Source organism: Tachyglossus aculeatus, chromosome 17 (assembly GCF_015852505.1).
Source record: "Tachyglossus aculeatus isolate mTacAcu1 chromosome 17, mTacAcu1.pri, whole genome shotgun sequence".
In the NCBI taxonomy this organism is placed as follows: domain Eukaryota; kingdom Metazoa; phylum Chordata; class Mammalia; order Monotremata; family Tachyglossidae; genus Tachyglossus; species Tachyglossus aculeatus.
This window is the reverse complement of record NC_052082.1, coordinates 8,965,654-8,988,651: the sequence shown is the minus strand read 5'-3', so window position 1 is coordinate 8,988,651 and position 22,998 is coordinate 8,965,654. Positions and strand designations below refer to the sequence as shown.

The window sequence follows — 22,998 nt, the reverse complement described above, 5'->3', positions numbered from 1 at the left end:
GGTGGGAAAGCCACTGGCCGGGCCAAGAGCAGGTGAGGGGCCACCTTGGAGGCCACTAGAGGAGGGTCAGGGTCCTTGTGACCAGACCGAGGTTTGGCAGATGTCCATCACAGGAGAAGCCATCTTTTAAAGGGGTAGATGTTTATGCAGGCCTCTCACCTTCCTCCTTCCTCACATTCATGGAAGGGCAGAATTTATGTCATTGCAGAGGCGGGGCAGTAAGAAAGTACTGGAAGTGTGTTTGGGGTTCATTTGATCGTCTATTGAGCGCTTACTGTGTGCAAAGCACTGTACTAAGTGCTTGGGAGAGTACAATGCAACAACAAACAGATATATTCGCTTCCCAAAATGAGCACACGGTCTAGGCGTAAGCGCATCCTTTCTGGTTTGCATCAGACAAATTGTGGTTCTAGCTGCCGTGGCTGGCATTAGATTATTATTATTGTTGTTGTAGTTGCTGTTGTTACTATTGATGTTATTATCATTATTGTTATTGTTGTTGTATTTGTTAAGCACATACTACATACTGTTCTAAGCACTGGGGTAGATACAAGTTAATCAGGTTGGATACACCCCCATCCCACATGGGGCTCACAGTCTAAGCAGGAGGTAGAACAGGTATTGAATGAATCCCCATTTTACAGCTGAGGAAATTGAGGCATGTAGATGTTAGAAGTGACTTCCCGATTGATTGATTGATTGACTTCCCCAGATCATACAGCAAGCAGTTGGCAGAGCCAAGATATGTACCCAGCTCTTCTGATTCTCAGACCCCTGCTTTTTCTACTAAGTGCAGTGCTTGGCACATAGTAATTGCTTAACAAATATCATAAAAAATGCATGATTAAAGCCAAGCTGCCTCTCAGGCAGGACTGCCCCATGGCTTTGTGAGAGCACAGGTCTGCCCTGTGAAGTGCTCAGATGACTCTACACTGGCCCATTTCCTTGCTTGACAGTCATGGTAGAGGCCAGCGGGCATGGCCTAATGGAAAGAGCATGGACTTGGGTTTTAATCCCAGCTCCCCACTTTGTCTGCTGTGTGACCTTGAACAAGTCGCTTAACTTCTCTGTGCTTCAGTTGCCTCATCTGTAAAAGGGAAGGAAGCTCCAAGTAGTGAGTGGACTGTGTTGGATCTGTTTATACTGTATCTATTCCAATGCATAGTACAGGGCTGGACAGAGTGAGCGCTTAACAAATACCACTTATTGCCGTTAAAATGGTAATAATGGCAATAAGTCTTATCTGATGAACTCGTATCTACCCCAGAGCTTGGCACAGTGCTTGGAACACAGTCAGATCTAAATAAACCCCATCGTTAATGTCATAACTGTTATTTTCCACGGAGCCTTTGTGAAACTGTGTGTTATATAGATTGAATTGGAGAGCTGAAAAAAGATGTGGAATTGGCATCTTATAGTGGCATGTGGAGTGACTGAGATGAAGCTGCAGGTATAAGGAATCTATCACCTCTGCAACACTGCATGTTTATTCTCTCATCACCAAATAAATCTGTTAGTAGTTAATAAGGGAAACCAGTAGAAATCTGCTGGCTTTGCTCTTCTTACTCCTCTGTATTTAGGTTAGATCTAAATATAGACTCACAATTTAAGGAAGTACTAACCTGTATAAATAAAAAAAAAAACAGGCATATGCCAAGATTTATTCAGAACACATTGTCCCAAAGACTGCTTTGATGAAGTCAGCGTTATATTAACTTTAAGTAGAAACTGCGTTACGTGACTGAGCCAAGATTAGGGAGTTCGTGAAGTTCGAGGCCTAGCCTATAAAATTAGGCACATGACAGACAACAATAATAATAATTATTATTGTGGTATTTGTCTAGCACTTACTACGTGCCAAGCACTGTTCTACGCACTGGGGTAGATGCAAGGTAATCAGGTTGGACCCATTTTCCAGATGAGGTAACTGAGGGACACAGAAGTGAAGTGACTTGCCCAAGGCCTCACAGCAGATAAGTGGCGGGGCCTGGATTAGTACCCACATCCTCTGACTTCCGAGCCCATGCTCTGGCCACTGGGCCACGCTCCTTTTCCAATCCTCATCCACTGTAATCATACCAAGAGTCTGAGACAAAAATGCCGACCTGCTCTCATGGGATAAGGTCAGAGTGGGGTCAGGGGCCGTTTATAGGGACTATCGCACCCCAATTCCATTTGGAAAAGTTCGGAAAGCAACCTATGCTACCGAGCCAATGTCCGAGTGTCCTCTGGGGCAGTGGGACCTTAGGTTGTGCCTGAACATCTGAGCAAACTGCAATGAACGTTTTGAAAAGTTGATCTTTATAAACTGAGGTTAAAGACAAAGATGCATATAATTTGGTCCAGATGATGTAATCTCGACTCTTGCTTTACTGCTATTCCCATGTTAGGGTTCTTAATCGAGTCCATGAAAATGAAGTGTTTAGTGAAAGAGCGAAAACGAAAAATAGTGCCCCACCGGAAGAACAGATAAGTGCAGTAATGGCATTCCCGAGATCCAAAAAATTGGCCAAAATGATATAAATATATTTAAAATCAATAATTAACCACTAAACCTGCACAAATAGTGATGTAAATAGGACTCACAATGGAATACAATGCGCTAGATCTTTTTTATGTGTACGTTTGTAAAGAATTGATTTTCAGAATGTTGCCTTTCACATCCTATTCAGCAAACAGGCACCTTGGTTAGCAGACAAGCTATCTAATATTATTTATTGCTATATTGATGTGGGTTTTAGCTCTCCATTCAAGATGGTCAGAATCCTTCAGAGGTTGAGCGGGTTAGGAAGGGGAGGGATTGGAACCAATGATGCAAAACCAGAATGTTATCTACAAGTGGGGCAGCACTTTAAACAAAGACCACATTAAAATTCAGTAGCATTACTGTGAAAGAAGGATATTCTAATGGGGATATGTTACTGTCTTTGATGACTAAAACATTCTCAGTTAAAAGTGCAGGAAAGGCACCCGTTATGTTTATTTTTAGACCTTGGAATTGCCCCCCCACATTCAACCCTGGCCAAAATTTATGTGCCACTTGTGAGCGACCTTCACTTATGTTAGAGACCAGATTGTTGGGGCTTACAAATTTACCCATCTAATAATGCTCTGTTCTTTCTCCAGGCCGGCATGATAAGAACGGATAGCGATGAATATTTCATTGAGCCTCTGGAAAGAGGCAAGCAGATGGAAGAAGAGAAAGGAAGGATTCACGTGGTCTACAAGAGATCAGCGAGAAAGCAATCTTCCCCGGAGAGTATCCCAGATTTTATCAGCCGAGGTAGGAGCCGGAAAGCAACGGGACAAAATCACCTTCAGCCTCCTTGAACCTTCCCGAATAAGCTAGAAGGAGTAAGGGGGAGTCTGTATTTAGAGACGGGAAAGTCTTCGACCACTTTTAATCCACGCGGAAGCCAGTGACTGGGGAGTTGCTCACCCATCCATGGCCACACCTACTCATGAATAAATCATGGTGCATATTTCTTGAGGTCAAGTAGCTGTTTGGGCTGACGTTGAAAGCGTTAGGTAAAAGATGTCTTTTCCGTCCTCAAGTAAACAAAAACGTGAAAATAGTCAGGCTTTTTAGATGGATCTGCTAGACTTTGCAACGTGAATGTAATTTTCAAAGAAGTTATTCTTTTGGTGGGTTTGGAGTTTCACGGAGCCAAGAATCAGCCTCTGTTTCAAAGCCAGCGTGGTTGGTCCATCCGAAAATAATTACCGCGCAGTCTGCTCTGAGACCTTAGACTCACCCCTCCCCCTAACCTTTTGCAAATGTTGAAGAAGCCAGGGGTTGAGGAACAAACAGCTACTTATTTCAAAGAAGGCTGGAAGCACTCAGGTAGAGAAAGTTCTGGCACAGGCAGAGAGGGTGAGTTCTTTTTTTTTTTCTTTTTTTCCAGAAAGTCTGGAAAACAGCTGTTGAGGTTGAAGAGCTGGTCTATTGAAATCCTGGTTCAGGGGTCTTCCCTCTGGGGCAGAGAACTAGAAAAGAGGACTCGGGTTGGGAGAAGCCCTGTTAAGAATCTCAACCTTTGACGTCTCATGGAGACCCTCTTCTAACGTGCAACTGCTCTCAGGGGTTGGTTGTGGGGAGCAAGGCCTCAATACAATCATTTTAGGGGGTGCTGAGGTCCCTTTCTGAATGATCTTGTCCCTCATAATAATAATTGTGGTATTTGTTAAGCACTTATTTTGTGGCAGGTACTGTACTAAAGTGCTGGGTAGAGACCAGCTAATCAGGCTGGACAAAGTCCATGTCCTATATGCGGCTCACAGTCTTAATCCCCATTTTACAGATGAGAGAACTGAGGTACAGAGAAGTGAAGTGATTTGCCCAAGATTACACAGCACACAAATGGCAGAGCTGCCATTAAATCCCAGGTTCGAATCCACATTTGACACATGAGGTAACTGAGGCACAGAGGTTAAGTTTCTGCCCTGAGATCACCCAGAAAATCAGTGGCTGGGCTAGGACTGGAACTCAGATCTTTGGACTGTCCACTATATGAGAAGCAGCATGGCTTAATGGAAAGAGCATGGGTTTGGGAGTCAGAGGTCGTGGGTTCTAATCCCGGCTCCGCCATTTGTCAGCTGTGTGACTTTGGGCAAGTCACTTCTCTGTGCCTCAGTTACCTCGTCTGTAAAATGGAGATTTAAAGCTGTGAGCCCCACGTGGGGCAACCTGATTACCTTGTATCTTCCCCAGTGCTTAGAATAGTGCTTGGCACATAGCTTAACAAATACTATCATTTATTTTATTTTATTTTTTTTATTCATCAGTCATTAGCATTCAGGAGTCACAGAGGGAGGATTCAGCTCTGGCTTTGCCAGGTCTCTTCCTTCCCTCTCTCTCCCTACCTCATGTTCTGTTTTCTCTCTCTCCTGTGCCCCCTCAACTTGTCACCCCCAATCCATTGCAGGGCACGGAAATTAGAGATCTTTGGCTCGCCCCATCAGTAGATCTTCAGACTATAGATTGCATTTCTGCCTTGTCTCCTTTATTAGCTCGAAAGTGGTTTGGAAGCCAGTGCACAGCCAAGTCACCCTTGAGAAACACTGCCTGAGAGCATACCTGCTCTTTATACTGTGCTCTCCCAAACACTTTAGTACAGTGCTCTGCACACAGGCAGCATTCGATGACTACCATTGTTTGGTTGTGAGTTTGCTATGGGCTAATTCTGTTGTACTCTCCCAAGCGCTTCGTACAGTGCTCTGCGCATAGTAAGCACTCAGTAAATACCGTTGACTGATAGACTGATAGAAAACGTTCAGTAGGAGCAAATAATAAATCATCAAAGTGTATGCTGCTTCTGTCCCTCTCCACTCACTCCCCTCGTAAAAGAGCCTCCAGAGCATAAAGGCAGTGGGAATCAACGGCAGTGGGAATCAACTGTTCGTCCTCCTTCCCGAGCAAAAATTACACTTTCCCTGCAATGAGTAAACTAGTGGTTATTTCCAGGAGACATGGAAAAAGCCCTGACTCTGGGTGCATGCAGCTAATTTTCAGCATGCCTCTTAATAACGCTTTTACTAGCACACTTTCTCTTCTACAGTCTGGTCCCAGGTTACCTCAGTGTGATACTGGCACACTTCCTGGTTTTCGGAAGTTAGAGCAATTTTAGTCTGCTGATAACGTGATGGTATTGGGAAAGGAAGGGGGAAGAGATGTCTGATTCCAGGTCATGCTCAGTACGCTTCCCATAATAATATCAAGAACTGTGGTATTTGTTAAGTGCTTACTATGTGCCAGGCTGTACTAAATGCTGGAGTAGATACAAGATAATCAGGTCAGACACAGTCCCTGTCCTACACAGGGCTCTCAGTCTTAATTCCCATTTTACAGATGAGGGAACTGAGACATAGTGAAGTGACTTGTCCGAGGTCACACAGCAGACAAATGAGGAGCAGGGACTAGAACCCACGTCCTTCAGACTCCCAGTCCCGTGCCCTATTCATTATTATTATTAGTAGTAGTAGTAGTAGTATGTTATTTGTTAAGCACTTACCATGTGCCAGCAGCATGGCTCAATGGAAAGAGTATTGGATTGAGAGACTGAGCTCATTGGTTCAAATCCTGGCTCTGCCAAATGTCAGCTGTGTGACTTTGGGCAAGACACTAAACTTCTCTGTGCCTCAGTTACCTCATCTGTAAAATGGGGATGAAGACTGTAAGCCCCACATGGGACAATCTGATCACCTTGTATCCTCCCCAGCACTTAGAACAATGCTTTTCACATAGTAAGCGCTTAATGCCATCATCATCATCATCAGGCACTGTACTAAGCACGGGGCTGGATGCAAGCAAATCGGGTTGGACAGTCCCTGTCTCATGGGGGGCTCACAGTCTCAATTCCCATTTTGCAGGTGAGGTAACTAAGGCACAGAGAAGTAAAGTGACTTGCCCAAGGTCACGCAGCGGACAAGTAGCGGAGCAGGATTAGAACCCAGGTCCTCTGACTCTTAGGCCCATCCTCTATCCTCTACACTATACTGCTTCTCATTAGGCCGTGCTGCTTCCCATGATGCCTTCCCAGGACCTGGCGCCTTCTCTTTCACTTTGGGCTGTTATTTCACTGACAGGACGCACAACCTCGGCTGACTTTTAAGAGAGTTGAGCCTTCAGCCATTTTGTTTCATATTGAAAAATGTTAGAGCTCACTTGGGGAGGAATCCATCAATCCAAGGCTCGTATTGAGTGCTTACTGTGCGCAGCGCACTGTACTAAGCTTATGGGAGAACAGATCAGGATAGAGATTTTATTTTTGGTGGGATGGGAAGAAGAGAAGCAGTGTGGCCTGGTGGATAGAGCGTGGGCCTAGAAGCCAGGAGGATATGAGTTCTAATCCCCGCTCTGCCGCTTGTCTGCTGTGTGGCCTTATGCAAGTCATTTCACTTCTCTGTGCCTGTTACCTCATCTGTGAAATGGGGGTTAAGACTGTGAGACCCCCATGGAACAGAGATTATGTCCCACATGATTAACTTGTATCTACCCTACAAGAACGATTGTAGATGGAAGTGGGGCGTTCTGGGAGAGATGTGTCCATGGCGTTGCTATGGGTCGGATACGACTAGACAGCATGACAACAAAAACCCTAGTGCTTAGTACAGTGCCTGGCACATAGTAAGTGCTTCATTAATACCATATTTTTAAAAAGTTGGAAAATGGGTTTTCTACTAGACTGGGGAGAGAGAAAGAGAACATTTGTATCTTTTGGAGAACTCCAAAAACCTTGTGGGTGTCCTTCACCAGTTTACAATGCTGCCCATCGGAAAACCGGTGGTGTTTCCTGGATATGTGGAATTTGGTCCGAAGGTTGATCTCCTCTCTCCCACCCTGCCTTCCAGTCCTCCATAGCAATAGCTTTGCAACTAAACATCCCCTTTGTACTAAAACTATGGTCAAGGGGAGAGAAAAGAAATGGAAGCCAAGATGAAGTCGCAACATCTGGATAAGAGATTCCTCAGGCAGACTTCAATGCCACTTTATACTCATTCATTAATTCATTCAATTGTATTGAGTGCTTACTGTGTGCAGAGCACTGTGCTAAGCGCTTGGGAGGTACAAATCGACAACACATAGAGAATGTGTGTGTATGTACCTAAGCATATACACACTTACTAGAAAAAAATTCATTCATTCAATTGTATTTCTTGAGTCCTTGCTGTGTGCAGAGCACTGTACTAAGAGCTTGGGAATATAAGAATAATGATGGGATTTGTTAAGTGCTTACTATGTGCGAAGCACTGTTCTAAGCACTGGAGGGGGGGTACAAGGTGATCAGGTTGTCCCACGTGGGGCTCACAGTCTTAATCCCCATTTCACAGATGAGGGAACTGAGGCACAGAGAAGTTAAGTGACTTGCCCAAACTCACACAGCTGACAAGCAGCAGAGCCGGGATTAGAACCCATGACCTCTGACTCCCAAGCCCATGCTCTTCCCACTGATCCATGGAATATACAACACAACAATAAACAGACATGTTCCCTGCCCACAATAAGCTTATAATTAAGCACTTAGTACAGTGCTCTGCACACAGTAAGCACTCAATAAATGTAATTGAATGAATAGTCTAGCGGCAGGGGGAGGGGGTCCGTGTGGACAGACAATGTAAATAAATTACAAACATATTCATTCATTTAATCATATTTATTGAGCACTTACTGTGTGCAGAGCACTGTACTAAGCGCTTGGGAAGTACAAGTTGGCAACATATAGAGACGATCCCTACCCAACAGCAAGCTCACAGTCTGGAAGATAGTACATCAGGTCAGAGTAGAATAAGCCTTATCCTTAGTACTAACAATGACTAATTACTACTATACTCACCTAATGCTAACGATGACTAATTACTACTATACTCACCCAAATGTGTGCTCTGCACAAAGGAGGCATTCAATAAAACTGATTATCAGTATTATTATGGTACTTATTAAGTGGTTACTATGTACCAAGACCGAGGAGTGCTCAATTCCTGGAGAATGGAACACAATCAAAGGGGAAGAACTGGATAAATTCTTTGAGGCTGGGAGGGGGGAAGAACAAATGGGAGCAAGTCAGGGGGGCTACTCCCCATGTCATGAATCGTTTCCTCTCTTGTTTGGAGAAACGCCTCCAGGGATCGTGGATGTCCATGTCAGATAGGTGGGGCAGCGAGAGAAGCCTGGGGCAAGTAGAAGATCTGTTTCACCTCCTTCTTGAGACTCAGGCCAACTTGGACCTCTTAGGAAAAGTCCTGCTGCAGTCAGAGGTCTGCCCACCAGTCATGGTCCTGTTTTCATCCTTGGCTTCAAGGACCCGAGGAACAGTGCGTTGGTCCAGAATCTCTCTGGGGATTTGAGTAAGTAAGTTGCCGGTCAATAAGATGAGAATTCCTCCCTTCAAGGCCCTACTGAGAGCTCACCTCCTCCGGAAGGCCTTCCCAGACTGAGCCCCCTCCTTCCTCTCCCCCTCGTCCCCCTTTCCATCCCCCCCATCTTACCTCCTTCCCTTCCCCACAGCACCTATGTATATATGTTTGTACATATTTATTACTCTATTTATATTTATTTTATTTTGTTAATATGTTTGGTTTTGTTCTCTGTCTCCCCCTTCTAGACTGTGAGCCCACTGTTGGGTAGGGACTGTCTCTATATGTTGCCAATTTGTACTTCCCAAGCGCTTAGTACAGTGCTCTGCACACAGTAAGCACTCAATAAATACGATTGATTGATTGATCTCCAGAGCTGAACTGGTTTTCCAGGAATCCTTAGGCCTAGATGTGGCAATGAGGCCTCATGGAAAGAACCGCTTGGAAAGAGAAGCAGCGTGGCTCAGTGGAAAGAGCCTGGGCTTTGGAGTCAGAGGTCATGGGTTCGGATCCCAGCTCTGCCAATTGTCAGCTGTGTGACTTTGGGCAAGTCACTTAATTTCTCTATGCCTCAGTTACCTCATCTGTCAAATGGGGATTAAGACTGTGAGCCCCACGTGGGACAACCTGATCACCTTGTAACCTCCCCAGCGCTTAGAACACTGCTCTGCACATAGTAAGCACTTAATAAATGCCATTACACACACATAAAGAACACAGAGTGGGGAGCCAGGATACCTGAGTTCTAATCCTGTTCTACTACTTATCTGTTGAGTGACTTGGAGCAAGTAATAATTATTATGATTATTATTACGGTACTTGGTAAGCACTTATTATGTGCCCAGCACTGTTCTAATTGCTGGGGTAGGTACAGGGACACAGTCCGTGTCCAACATGGGGCTCACACTCTTAATCCACATTTTACAGGTGACAAAACTGAGGCCCAGAGAAGTTAAGTGGCTTGCCCAAGATCACACAGCAGATACGTGGTGGAGCTGGAATTAGAACCCAGGCCCTTCTGACTCCCAGTCCCATGTTCTAGCCACTAAGCCACGTTGCTTCCCTAGCTTTCACATAACTTCTCTGTGCCTCAGTTTCCTCACCTGAAAAATGGGGATTAAATATCTTAGAAAGTGAGTCCTATGTTGGGCAAGAACTGTGTCTGATCTGAATGTACTGTATCTATCCCATCACTTAGCATAGTAGTTGGCACATAGTAAGCATTTATCAATGACCACCATTATTATTATTACTATTCCTGTGGTTGATATTAAGTGACCCGGTTGTATCTCAACCCAGGGGACAGGAGAGGGGCTGATCCAGAGACTGAGTAAGAAGAAGGAAGCCGTTATTAACAGGTGTGAAATAGTCTGGAGTCCCATGAGAAAGGCTTGAAGACAAGGGAATCTTGTTTTGATATCTGGAGTTGAGTGGAATCAGTTAATCAATCAATCCATGGTGTGTTATTAAGCACTTTCCGTGTGCAGAGCAGTCTTCTTAGTACTAGGGAGAGTACAATACAATATAGGTGAGATCCCCACCATACATTCATTCAATTGTATTTATTGAGCGCTCAGATCAATCAATCAATCAATCAGTGGTATTTATTGAGCACTTACTGTTTGCAGAGCACTGTACAATGCACTCTAAATACTGTACTAAGCCCACTGTTTTAAGATCCTTTCGCTTTCTCCAGCTCCAGGAGAGTGAAGCAAGGCTGATAGGAAGATCCTTTTCTTGCGTCAAGGTAGAGGTGGGCGAGAAAGGGAGGGTATACAGGGTTGGTCTGACAGACTCACAGACTGAAAGGACATATCCATTATTTACTTATATTAACATCTGCCTCCCCCTCCAGACAGTAAGCTCCTTGTGGGCAGGGAACGAGTCTATCAACTCTGTTACACTGTACTCTCCCAAGCACTTAGTACAGTACTCTCTACTCAGTAAGCTCTCAATAAATTCAATTGATTGACTGAAACTATTGCAGGTGCTGGGGATTATTTCTATAGAAGGCCCAGATCTCACAGCCTGGTATCCAAAGAGGCTAGGCACCATTCATTCAATCGTATTTATTGAGCACTTACTGTGTGCAGTAGTGCCCCACTGTCACCACAATCTGCCTGGATGTCCACCCAAGGTGTGTTATGACTGTGGGTAAATCACTTAACCTCTCTGGGCCTCAGTTTCCACCTCTAGAGAATGAGGATGAGATAGATTTGTGAGTCCCAAGTGGGGCGGGGACTGCATCTGAGCTACGTATCTATTGCACATAGTAAGCACTCAATAAAATGCCCTGATTGTTATTTTTATAAGGCTGAAAAGCAACTGAATAACTCTTCAAGGCTATAAAGTTTTTATGGAGAGTTTGCTGACTAGGTGACTCTACTCAACGTTTAATGGCAGGGCAGGACACCCACAGTGAGGACCTGGAATGCAGTTAGCCTACCAGTACTGAATAACGCTCACAGCAACACACAGCTCAGAGGGCAAGATGTGTGAAGACGTCACAACTCCCCTCAGGACAGTAGAAATTTTACTTCACTTGTCTTTGGTCTCGGTAGATCATTTCTAGCCTAAATTAATTGAAGACTCCTCACTAAGCAGCTGGAAGATAGTCTTCCCTTTCCTCGTGAGGTAAAACACTCCTGCTTCAGGAGGCCTCCTTCCCATAATTCCATCATCTTCTTCCTGGAGCCAGTCTTATTCTTCTACATTTAGGTATCTTCATATTGGAGCTGGTCTCTTCTTAATGTAGGAGCAGGGCATCATCTCAATCTCTAAACTTTAAATTAAAAAATGGGTTAGACTACAGCAGCAAGTAAAAGTGAATTAAATATAAGGAAAAAGTTTCTGACTTAGACCACTGGTAATCCAGCAAGTGATACTGTGGGCAGAGTCCTGCATCAAGTACTTGGGAAAGGGCAGTAGAGGAGGAAACATGGTCCCTGCCCACAAGGAGCTGACACTCTAATCAGTGATGAAGACTGAAGTGAATATTTGAGAATCAATCAATCAATCAATCGTATTTATTGAGCACTTACTGTGTGCAGAGCACTGTACTAAGCACTTGGGAAGTACAAGTTGGCAACATATAGAGACAGTCCCTACCCAACAGTGGGCTCACAGTCTAAAAGGGGGAGACGGAGAACAAAACCAAACATACTAACAAAATAAAATAAATAGAATAGATAGGTACAAGTAAAATAAATAAAGAGAGTAATAAATATGTACAAACATATATACATATATACAGGTGCTGTGGGGAGAATGGTAATGGAATCCCCTTCTTTTCATCAATCAATGGTATTTATTGAGCACTTATTGTGTGCAAGAGCACTATACTAAGTGTTTTGGGGAGTACATTATAACAGGGATGATGGACGTGTTCCTTGCCCACAACAAGCTTATTAGTCTTAAAGTGTGAAAACTTCTTAAAAATTGAATAGATACTTATTTTTGGCAGTCTGAGACCGGGATGAGCCAGGTGATCGTTCAAAGCCCTTTCTAACACCATGATGCTCTCCTTTGGGTTTACTGTTGTAGGTGAACACTCTTTGTCCTTTAAGGAATATATCTTAATCTATTACAAGTACTTATCAAACCAAGGAAAAGGAAGGTCAAGTCTGAGCCTTTATTATACGAAGGTCCCCAACACAGATTGAGAAATAATCTGGTAGTCGAAGCCATTTGCAGGTGGTTTTTGGAATTGAATTAAATAGCACTTCCAACTGAAATTTTTAGGGAGCTCTTTTACTCACTGAACCAAGGGGTATGATTTTTTTTTCCCCCAGTAGCTGCTATTACTAGCTGATGAATGGAAATAGGGTGTTTGAAGTTGGAAGGAGGATTGAAACAGGAGGAGAGGGGTCCAGGGTATGGATGATTGCTTATAATAATAGTTCAGAGGAAGCTTTCTTCAATGATTTCATTCTCCCAGAGGTGCAGTTTTTTGCCAAAGGGCCTCAAATCAGAAAATTTTAGCTCTCCCTTTCCCTGCCCATTCCCAGAATTTCCGATGGAACCCAATGGGAGGCAGCATGGTCAGAGGACCTGGGTTCTAATCCTGGCTCCACCAGTTGTCTGTGTGTGACCTTGGGCAAGTCACTTAATGTCTCTGAGCCTCAGTTTCCTCATCTATAAAATAGGGATTAAACCCTCTTCCCTCTTACTTAGACTGTGACTACCTTGTGGAACAGGGATTGTGTCCAATCTTGTATCTACCCCAGATCTTAGTACATTGCTAGACACATAGTAAGCAGTTAACAAGTACTAGAGGTGAGGGGAAAACATTTTTATGGGCCAAGGAAGAAAAATTTATCTTTATTTGAAATGACATATCTTCTTTTAAAACTAGTTCATAAAACACAGTTAGACTTAAAAAACAACAGCTGGTCCTTTATTTTTTTCCTGCCTTTTTTTCCAATTCATCTCTGCAGAACCATCCTCAAATCTGCCTCTGAACACTCCTGCATTCTAGCTCTCCTGTAAAATGTTAATTTCCAGGACATGTTTTAGTTACTATCTCCAGGTCTTACATTGAATGTTTCCCATTCTTAATTTCCTGGGGAAGAGAATCACTCTGGGGGACAGGAGTGCGGCATCGGTATCTTTTCTCTGCCTGTGGACCAGGGATCCCACGTTATAGGAGAGAGTGGGTGATGAATCCGAAAGGTGGCTTTCTTGAATGAGGTATCCTGAAATAGAGGAGCGCAGAAGCGGTTCTCGGTTTCCACCTCACCCGCTGAAGAATGAGACATAAAACCATTTCCGCCTGCCAGCCGAGAGTCAGGCTCCCGAATGACGTCAGACCAGGCAGGTCCTCCCTCTAGACAACCCTGCCAGTGTCTGATCACAGAACACACCCTCTGCATCATTAAAAACCATCAATACCTTGGCACGGCCCAATGCCCAGACTCACTGACTCCATCCTCGAGGAAGGATTTAATTTGCAATTTTTTCCTGATGCCTTCTTGGGAGTTGGCTAGATAACATTGGTCTTTGAAGATTTCAATGTGGACAAGTTGAACTGCTTCCCCCTGTGCTCACCACGGCAGGCAGGGTCGTTGGGAGAAGCATTTTCTGGGGGTGTTCTAGAAAAGAGGAATTCTGCATTGCCTTTTCCATCATCCTTGAGAGCAGCTAAATCCTACCCCTAAATGGTCACAAGGGGCTGTGGGCCTGGGAAGATGTAACTAACGCTGCCAAAGGTATTTTCTTGAGTGGAGGGAAGAAAGTGATTAACCTGCACAAATCGGCTTTTATTAGGATCGTGTTTGGGGGGTCTACATTGTATAACTTCATTAAGTTCTATTCATATTTTCTATTCTTCCAGGGGGATAGGTTCTTTTTTTTAATTCTGAAGTCACAAACTATTCACTCCCGAAAGCTTTGTGTTAAAGTAATTTTCGTAATTACTTACAAGGAATAGTAAGTCTTTATCTCCCAGTTCCTTTCAGGATTTTCATTTTCCCTCCTGCACTCAAGTGCTTGTGGAGTTGGTGTGGTTGCCATGGTGCTGGGGCGGAGGGTCTTTGTCCCAGGTGGGAAGCTTGGAGGAGTCAGAAATGATTTGGGAGTTGTTCCTGGTTGCCGGGGAATGAAACTGTGGTACAGAAACTGGAATAATGGGAAGACTCTTGCTTATTTTAGCACTCCTACGGCCTTCTCAGGCCATCGTCATTCCTTAAAGATAGATTCCCACCGGTAGGCCCCATAACTCTTTGCTTTTGGATTTTCTCATGACCTGGGCACTGATCAAAGAGCAACAGTAGTAGGAGTTAGTCATTGTGCATTAAAATCAACAGGAGAAAGTCATTTTAGCTGGGACATTTTCTTGGGTAATCAAATACTGGACAGTGTACGACGGAATCAGTGGCATGTAGCCGACACAGTTCGCCGGTCAGCGTGGGCAGGGAACGTGTCTACCAACCTGTTATGTTGTACTCCCCCAAGCACTTAGTACGGTGCTCTGCATATCGTAAGTGCTCAGTAAATACAATTGGTTATATCAGAGTGTTGCCAATTAAAATGATCAAGATCAAGGCAGTGCTAAACACCAGTCCCACCCTAAAGCAAGAAGCATGACCTAGTAGAAAGATCACAGGCCTGGGAATCAGAGGATCTGAGTCTGAATTCTGGCCCTGTCATTTGTCTGCTGTGTAAGTCACTTTACTTATCTGTGCCTCAGTTTCCTCATCTGAAAAATGGGGGTTAAATCCTATTCTCTCCTATCTAGACTGTGAGCCCCATATGGGACAAGGAATGTGTCTGACCTGATAACCTTGTAGCTACCCCAGTGCTTAGGCTAGTGCTTGGCACACAATAATAATGATGATAATAATAATAATAATTGTGTGGTATTTAAGTGCTTACTATGTGGGGTAGATACAAGATCATCAAATCCCACATAGTAAGTGCTTAAATATTATTTTAGTATTATTATTATTATTATTATTATTATTATTGTTGTAAAGGATTATGTGTCCAACTAGTTACATGTGGCTTTCTAGATTTGGATTTTATACTATAGTTGCCTAGCAGAGAAAAGAAGAGCAGTGCAAGACTGTGTGGAATTGTTAAGGAAAACCAGCCCAAAACAGAACGCGTCCCCCATTCAAGAACGATGTGTGTTTCCTTCCATGAATAATTCTCTTTGAGGGCTCCTCAGACTATCCACAAAGGAGGTCCAGCCAAGTCTGGGCCAGGGAGAGAATGGTCGTTGGCCAGAAACTTGGGCCCTCAATGCCCTGACACTCTTTCTCTGTCCTCTAATCAGACCGAGACGGTCTTAGCTGGGGGCAAATATCCATTTTTACAAATCCTGAAAAACCAGAATCTGATTATTTTCAGATGACTGAAGTGGAGTCAGCAGAGATCTGGGGTCCAATGGGATTAGACCCCTGTTGTCCTAGGAGAACAGAGGGATGACACTTAGCCCATTTCTTCTGGACTCTGGATGGGTCTGCTCAAGCAGATTCATGCATTTATCCTTTCAATCCTATCTATTGAACGCTTACTGTGTGCATAGTACTGTACTAAGGCTTAGGAGAGTACAGTATAACAATAAACAGACAGATTGCCTGTTCACAATGAGCTTACAGTCTAGAGGGGGAGATAGACATTAATATAAATAAAGGATGCGGGGGGGATGAACAAAGGGAGCAAGTCAGAGTGACGCAGAAGGGAGTGGAGAAGATAAAGTGGATCACTTGGTGTCAATCTAGTTACGTAAACCAAAAGCAGCTGGGTTTGGGAGGGTGTTATTTTGGTATCAAGTACCCAGGCTATTCCAGTCGTGCTGACGTGCCCTTTCCCTCTCCCTACCAAATGATTGGCCGAAAAATTAATGATGAAGCAATTCCCAGAATGCCAGCATTTTGGGGGGTGGGGGGGTGGTTTAAAAATCCATTCATTCTTTGGGTTTGTTTGTTTTGTGGATACAAGGCCCATGTGCTCATCAAAAATCAGCGTTTCTGCTGTGCTGAGATTTTAAGCAAAACTGTTTAGTTTCCTCCATGCCAACTGCCCCTATCCAGAAGGGGCACTCCCTATTTTTAGCAGAATATTAAATGCTTTTCCAATCCACCCTGGCCAAACAATCCTTCTCCAGGAGTGTTCTAAAGACAGCACTTATTTTCCGCCCCTGAGACGCCTATTTTTAGCCGTTGGTTGTTGGCAGGCACGAAGCGCTGGTGTCAGGATCAGGCATCGCTCCAAAGCTCCAGGAATCTCTTCTCTTCTTCCTACATACTTCAATCCTTTTGTAAATTTAAATATTTTCCCTTGAAATAAAAAGAATGAAAATCCTCACTGAAGACCCACTTTCCACCCTTGCTCATTTGTGTGCCTGTCTATTAAAAAAAATCAAAAATGAAGGAGACCGTGTTAGTTTCCAGGAACCAGGGAAACAATTTTAAGTTTGCCAGAGAATGGACTTTTTATTAATGGTATTTGTTAAGCACTTATTATGTGTAGAGCATTATACTAAGCACTGGAGTAGAGACAAGGTAATCAAGTTGGACACAGTCTGTGTCCCACATTCATTCATTCATTCAATCGTACTTATTGAGCCCTTACTGTGTGCAGATCACTGTACTAAGTGCTTGGAAAGTACAACTCAGCAACAGAGAGAGAAAATTCCTGCCCAAAACGGCCTCACAGTCTAGAGTGGGGGAGACAGACATCAAAACAGTTAAAAGGCATCAAAAGGATTTAATATAAATACAACTACAGATATATACGCATCAAAACAAGTAAACAGGCATTAATATAAATAAAGAGAATTATAGATATGTACAAGAGCTATGGGGCGGGGCGGTAGAGAAAAGGGAGCAGGTCGGGGTGATGGGGGGAGCTGAGGAAAAGGGGGGCTTAGTCTGGGAAGGTCTCTTGGAGGAGGTGAGTCTTTAGTAGGGCTTTGAAGGGGGGATGTGTGATTGAGGGATTTGAGGAGGAAGGGCATTCCAGGCCAGAGGTAGGATGTGGGCCAGGGGTCAGTGGTGGGACAGACAAAAACGAGGCACAGTGAGGAGGTTAGCGGCATCAGAGGTGAGCTGGGCTGTAGAAGGAGAGAAGGGAGGTAAGATAGGAGGGGGCAAGGTGATGAAGCCAATTGTGAGGAGTTTTTGCTTGATATGGAGGTTGATAGGCAACCACTGGAGATTTCTGAGGACGGGAGTGACATTCCCAAAACGTTTCTATAGAAAGATAATCCAGGCAGAAGAGTGAAATGGGGAGTGACAGGATGCTGATGCTGATGCAGTAATCCAGTTGGGATATGATGGGTGATTGTACTAACATGGTAATGTTTGGGATGGATAGGAAAGGGCGGATCTTGGTGATGTTGTGAAGGTGAGACCGGCGGGTTTTGGTGATGGATTGGATATATGGGGTGAATGAGAGAGCAGAGTCAAGGATGGCACCAAGGTTGCGGGCTTGTAAGACGGGAAGGATGGTAGTGCCGTCCACAGTGATGGGAAAGTCAGGGAGAGGACAGGGTTTGGGAGGGAAGATAAGGAGCTCAGTCTTGGACATGTTGAGTTTTAGGTGGTGGGAGGACATCCAAGTGGAGATGTCCTGAAGGCAGGAGGAGATGCGAAACTGGAAGGAGGGAGAGAAAGCAGGGGCAGAGATGTAGATTTGGGTGTCATCTGTGTAGAGACGATAGTTGAAGCCATGGGAGTGAATGAGTTCACCGAGCGTGAGTATAGGTGGAGAATAGAAGGGAACCAAGGACTGACCCTTGAGGATCCCCTACAGTTAGGGGATGGGAGGGGAGAGGAGGAGTCCACGAAGAAGACTGAGAATGAATGGCCAGAGAGATAAGAGGAGAGCCAGAAGAGGACAAAGTCAGTGAAGCCGAGGTTGAATAATGTGTTGAGGAGAAGGGGATGGTCCACAGTGTCGAAGGCAGCTGAGAGGTCGAGGAGGATTAGGATGGAGTAGGAGCCATTGGATTTGGTGAGAAGGAGGTCATTGGTGACCTTTGAGAGGGCAGCTTCAGTGGAGTAGAGGGGACAGAAGCCGGGGGGGGACCAGGAGAGAGTTGGAGGAGAGGAATTCGAGTCAGTGAGTGTAGATGACTTGCTTGACCTATTCCCCTTACGTAGATTGTGAGCCCCAAATAAGTGTCCAAATGAATATCTTGTATCTATCCCAGTGCTTGGTATGATGCTTGGCACAGAGTATGTGCTTAATGAATACCACAATCATTATTATTACTAGCTAAAGGAGCCAGGTCCTTGGAGTCAGAGGCTCAGGATTCTAAACGCGGCTCCACGATTTGCTTGCTGTGTGAACTTGGACAAATCACTTCACTTCTTTGTACCTCCATTTCATCATCTGTAAATTCAATACCTGTTCTCCCTCCCAACTAGCCTGTGAGGACCAGATGAGACAGGGACTGTGTCCAACTTGATGATCTTGTATCTACCCCAGTGCACAGTAGAGTGCTTGACATATAGATAGGAATCACTGAAAATATATCACGGTAGTATTATTGTTTTGTTGGCATGGCCTAGTGGAAAGAGCACGGACCTGGGAATAAGAGGACCTGAGTTCTAAATCCTGGCTCTGTTACTTGTCTGGTGGGTTATTGGGCAATCGCTTAATTTCTCTGGGCCTCGGTTGCCTCATCTGTAAAATGGGAATTAAGATTGTGAGCCCTATGAGGGACAGGGACTGCATCAAATCTGATTATCTTGCATCTACCCCAGTGCTTAGTTCAGTGCCTGGCATGTAGTAAGCACTTAAATATTATGAAAAAAGAAAGAAGAGTGGTAATAACTCCTCAGTTTTCAGCTCTCTGAATGAGGGCAAAGTTGGTTGGACTTGATTTAAGTAATGACAATCATGAGAAGCTGAATGAGGGCAAAGTTGGTTGGACTCGATTTAATTAATGACCATCATGAGAAGCAGCGTGGCTCAGTGGAAAGAGCACGGGCTTTGGAGTCAGAGGTCATGGGTTCAAATCCTGGCTCTGCCACTTAGCTGTGTGACTTTGGGCAAGTCACTTAACTTCTCTGTGGCCTCAGTTCCCTCATCTGTAAACTGGGGATTAAGACTGTGAGCCCCACGTAGGACAACCTGATCACCTTGTAACCTCCCCAGTGCTTAGAACAGTGCTTTGCACATTGTAAGCGATTAATAAATGCCATTATTATTATTATTATTATGAGAACAGGCAGAACTGGGCAGAATAGTGTCCTTGCTGTCGGCCAGTGAGGCTTCATTAATACCCACCTTGCCCACAGAAAATGTCACGTTCCAATAACGGACTAGTGGCGGAAATCTTAGAGAGCTCCCACTGAGAACAGACATTTCATTCTGAGGGTTGATTTGGAAGCTCTCCGGGTTGGAATAGAGAGGGGTGGTCCAGGGCCAGAGATTGTGGCCAGCGAGTTGACCTGCCAAACACATGTATCTGCAAGCCCCATTCTGGAAGAGGAGAGCGATGAGAACCGGTCAGATAGGCTGACCCGTGTTCTAATCTTCCCCGCCGTCCAGAGAGAACTTTGGTCTGTTTGGTTGGAAGTTTGGCCTAGATTGAGGTGAGGTTGAAGGGCATTCATGAACCCTGGAGCAGGAAAAGGAGTCAGGGACTCTTGGGGCTCCTCCTCCAGCTTCCTGCCATTTCTAATTTGGAAACGAATGACAAGGAGGAAATTAAGGAAAGTTAGACTCAGTGTTGGAAATAAATGAAAGTCTGAAGAGCAAAAATCACTTTTGTCCTGGAACTGCTTGTTCTTTTCTGATGTCTGTTTCTCAGGCATAATAAGTCAGTCAGGGAAGGACGGTACAGCACTTATGACCATATCTGTAGTTTGGTTATATCAATGTCTGTCTCCCCCTCTAAACTGTAAGCTTGTTGTGGGCAAGGAATGTGTCTACCAACTCTGTTATAGCTTAGTACAGTGCTCTGCACACAGTAAGCGCTCAATAAATATGATTGAGTAAATAATAATAAGAAGAATAATGGCAGTTGTTAAGTGCTTACTACATGCAAAGCACTGTACTAAGTGCTGGGGAGGATATAAGGTGATCAGGTTGTCCCACGTGGGGCTCACAGTCTAAATCCCCATTTTACAGACGAGGTAACTGAGGCCCAGAGAAGTGAAGTGACTTGCCCAAAGTCACACAGCTGACAATTGGCGGAGCCGGGATTTGAACCCATGACCTCTGACTCCCAAGCCCGGGCTCTTTCCACTGAGCCACGCTGCTTCTCTTGGAGTACTCTCCTACGGAATGGAATACTCTCCCATGCGCTTAGTATGGTCCTCTGCACATAGTAAGCGCTCAGTGAATGATTGATTGACTGACACCGATCCAAAGCATTCGGTTGTATTTGTTGAGCACTTACAGTGTGCAGGACACTGTACTAAGCACTTGGAAGAGTACAATATAATGAAAAGCAGACACATTCCTCACACACAGTGAGCTCTAGCTCTGTCTTTGCCTTCAAATAATAATAATAATGGCATTTGTTAAGCGCTTACTATGTGCCAAGCACTGTTCCAAGCACGGGTGGGGGGGGATACAAGGTGATCAGTTTGTCCCACGTGGGGCTCACAGTCTTCATCCCCATTTTACAGATGAGGTAACTGAGGCTCAGAGAAGTTAAGTGACTTGCCCAAGATCACACAGAAGACGTGGTGGAGCCGGGATTAGGACCCATGACCTCTGACTCCCGAGCCCGTGTTCTTTCCACTGAGCCACGCTGCTTCTCTAAGAGATGCAAACGTTTCAGGTTGTTACTTCAATATTGAGAGAACAGACACACTGCCGCCCACACACAAACCTGCCTACTGAAAGCATGCAAACATGACTGGGGAATTTACAAGCAGCTTCTCTCAATCAATCAGTCAATGGTATTTAGTACATTGGTCCATTCCAAAGAAAAGTTCAGAATATTGGGAGGAGGAGAAAACCGTACTTATTGTATTAATAAGTTGGATTATCAATTAAACTCAAATCTATTGAATTTCGAACTGGTGGTAAAACAGCGGATATTAAATCACGGCAATCCCTGTGGGAAACACGGCTCATAATTTTCACTGTGTCCAAAGCCACATGCAGGAACCCATGCACAAGTATTGCCTAAAGAGACTGATTTCCACCATTCCGTATGTGTGTGGTGTCAAGCCATGTGATTGGATTTTATCAATTTGAAAGAATGTTACATAAGGGCAAGGGTTTTGTCTCTGGCCAAAGCACCAAGAGGCATATGGTCACATCACTTTCCCTACCTCTGAAGCCTTATTAAGGTCACATCTTGGCCTTCCGCAGTTAAGCCCTCTCTTCTCCTGCTCGCTCTCCCTTCTCTGTCATCTATGCCCTTGGATCTGTGACCTCAGGACACCCTACCCTCAGCCCCACAGCACTTATATACGTATCTATAAATTATAGATTATAAATTACGCTGATATCCTTCTCCCGCTCTGGACTATAAATTCCCTGTGGACAGGGAACAGGTCTGCCAACTCTCTTTCATTGCACTCTCCCAAGCGCTTAGTACAGTAAGAGTTCAATGAATATGATTGATTGATTGCCTTTCTGGGCATCCATCCTCGTGGAAATGGTTGGCCCAGTCAACGTGACTCACTTTTCCCGATTCATGCCTAACTCTCCCTGGGTGCACTGCCGAACTTCGAGAGCAAGATAAGTCAGCAGTGTTAACAGCAATGCCTGCGTTTCGTAATTCCGGTCTAAGGAAATTGGCATCCAAGCTCCTCTCGCTAACCTCCCAAGAGTTAGCTGGGGGGCCATTGTCCTACCTCCATCTTCACGCGGGGGAAAACGTTCTGGGTGGTCTAAGGGAGAGAAAGCCGTGGAGAAGAGAATACGATTTTGGTTTGATTCACAAATTCCTAGCTCATTCTTGGCTCTGGTCCCATGTGGCGAGCCTGTCCTAGTCTAGCCACGTGTACTGTGTCTTTTGGCCTCAGATTCCTTTGTCCTCTGAATCACTTGTCTCCCCTTCATGCATTGCAGGAGTTTGAGAGAGGGAGCTAACTGACCATCGGTTTGGGCGCTAACCCGATTCCCGAGTCACGCGTCCGAGCCGGGGCCCGGGCCCTCCCTGCGCGATGCTTCTTTGGATCCGGGCAGAAATGTTTCCAGCCAGATTGCGGGACTCTCTGGTCTGAGCTTTGGACTCGGGTTCTGAAATATTTGGCCCCGTTTTGGGGATGTTGGGTGGGTTGGGGGGGGCCTGCAGTGGCCTCCTTTTGGCCTGAGTATCTTTGGTCCCTAGTGGCCCAGGGATGGCCAGTTGATTCATTGTTCCATACCAAGGAGCAGTGAGGCCTAGTGGAAGGAGGAAGAACCGGGTAATCAGAAGAGCTGGGTTCTAATTCCGACTCTGCCACTTACCTGCTGTTTGACCTTAACCAAGTCACTCGGCTTTGAAATGGGGATTCATTCAATAGTATTTATTCATTCATTCATTCAATCGTATTTATTGAGTGCTTACTGTGTGCAGAGCACCGTACTAAGCGCTTGGGAAGTACAAATTGGCAACATAGAGAGACGGTGCCTATCCAACAACGGGCTCACAGTCTAGACGGGGGAGACAGACAACAAAACAAAACATGCGGACAGGTGTCAAGTGGTCAGAACAAATAGAATTAAAGCTAAATTCTCATCATT

General features: G+C 44.8%; 1 protein-coding gene across 1 annotated transcript in view; it reads left to right on the top strand.

Moving 5' to 3' along the window:
* Window positions 1-22,998, top strand: part of ADAMTS3 (ADAM metallopeptidase with thrombospondin type 1 motif 3) — a 184,482-nt gene that overhangs the window by 70,020 nt on the left and 91,464 nt on the right. Inside the window, exon 4 of the mRNA XM_038758782.1 lies at window positions 3,127-3,283. Coding sequence (XP_038614710.1) covers window positions 3,127-3,283 — 157 coding nt within the window. The remainder of the gene's footprint in view (window positions 1-3,126; window positions 3,284-22,998) is intronic.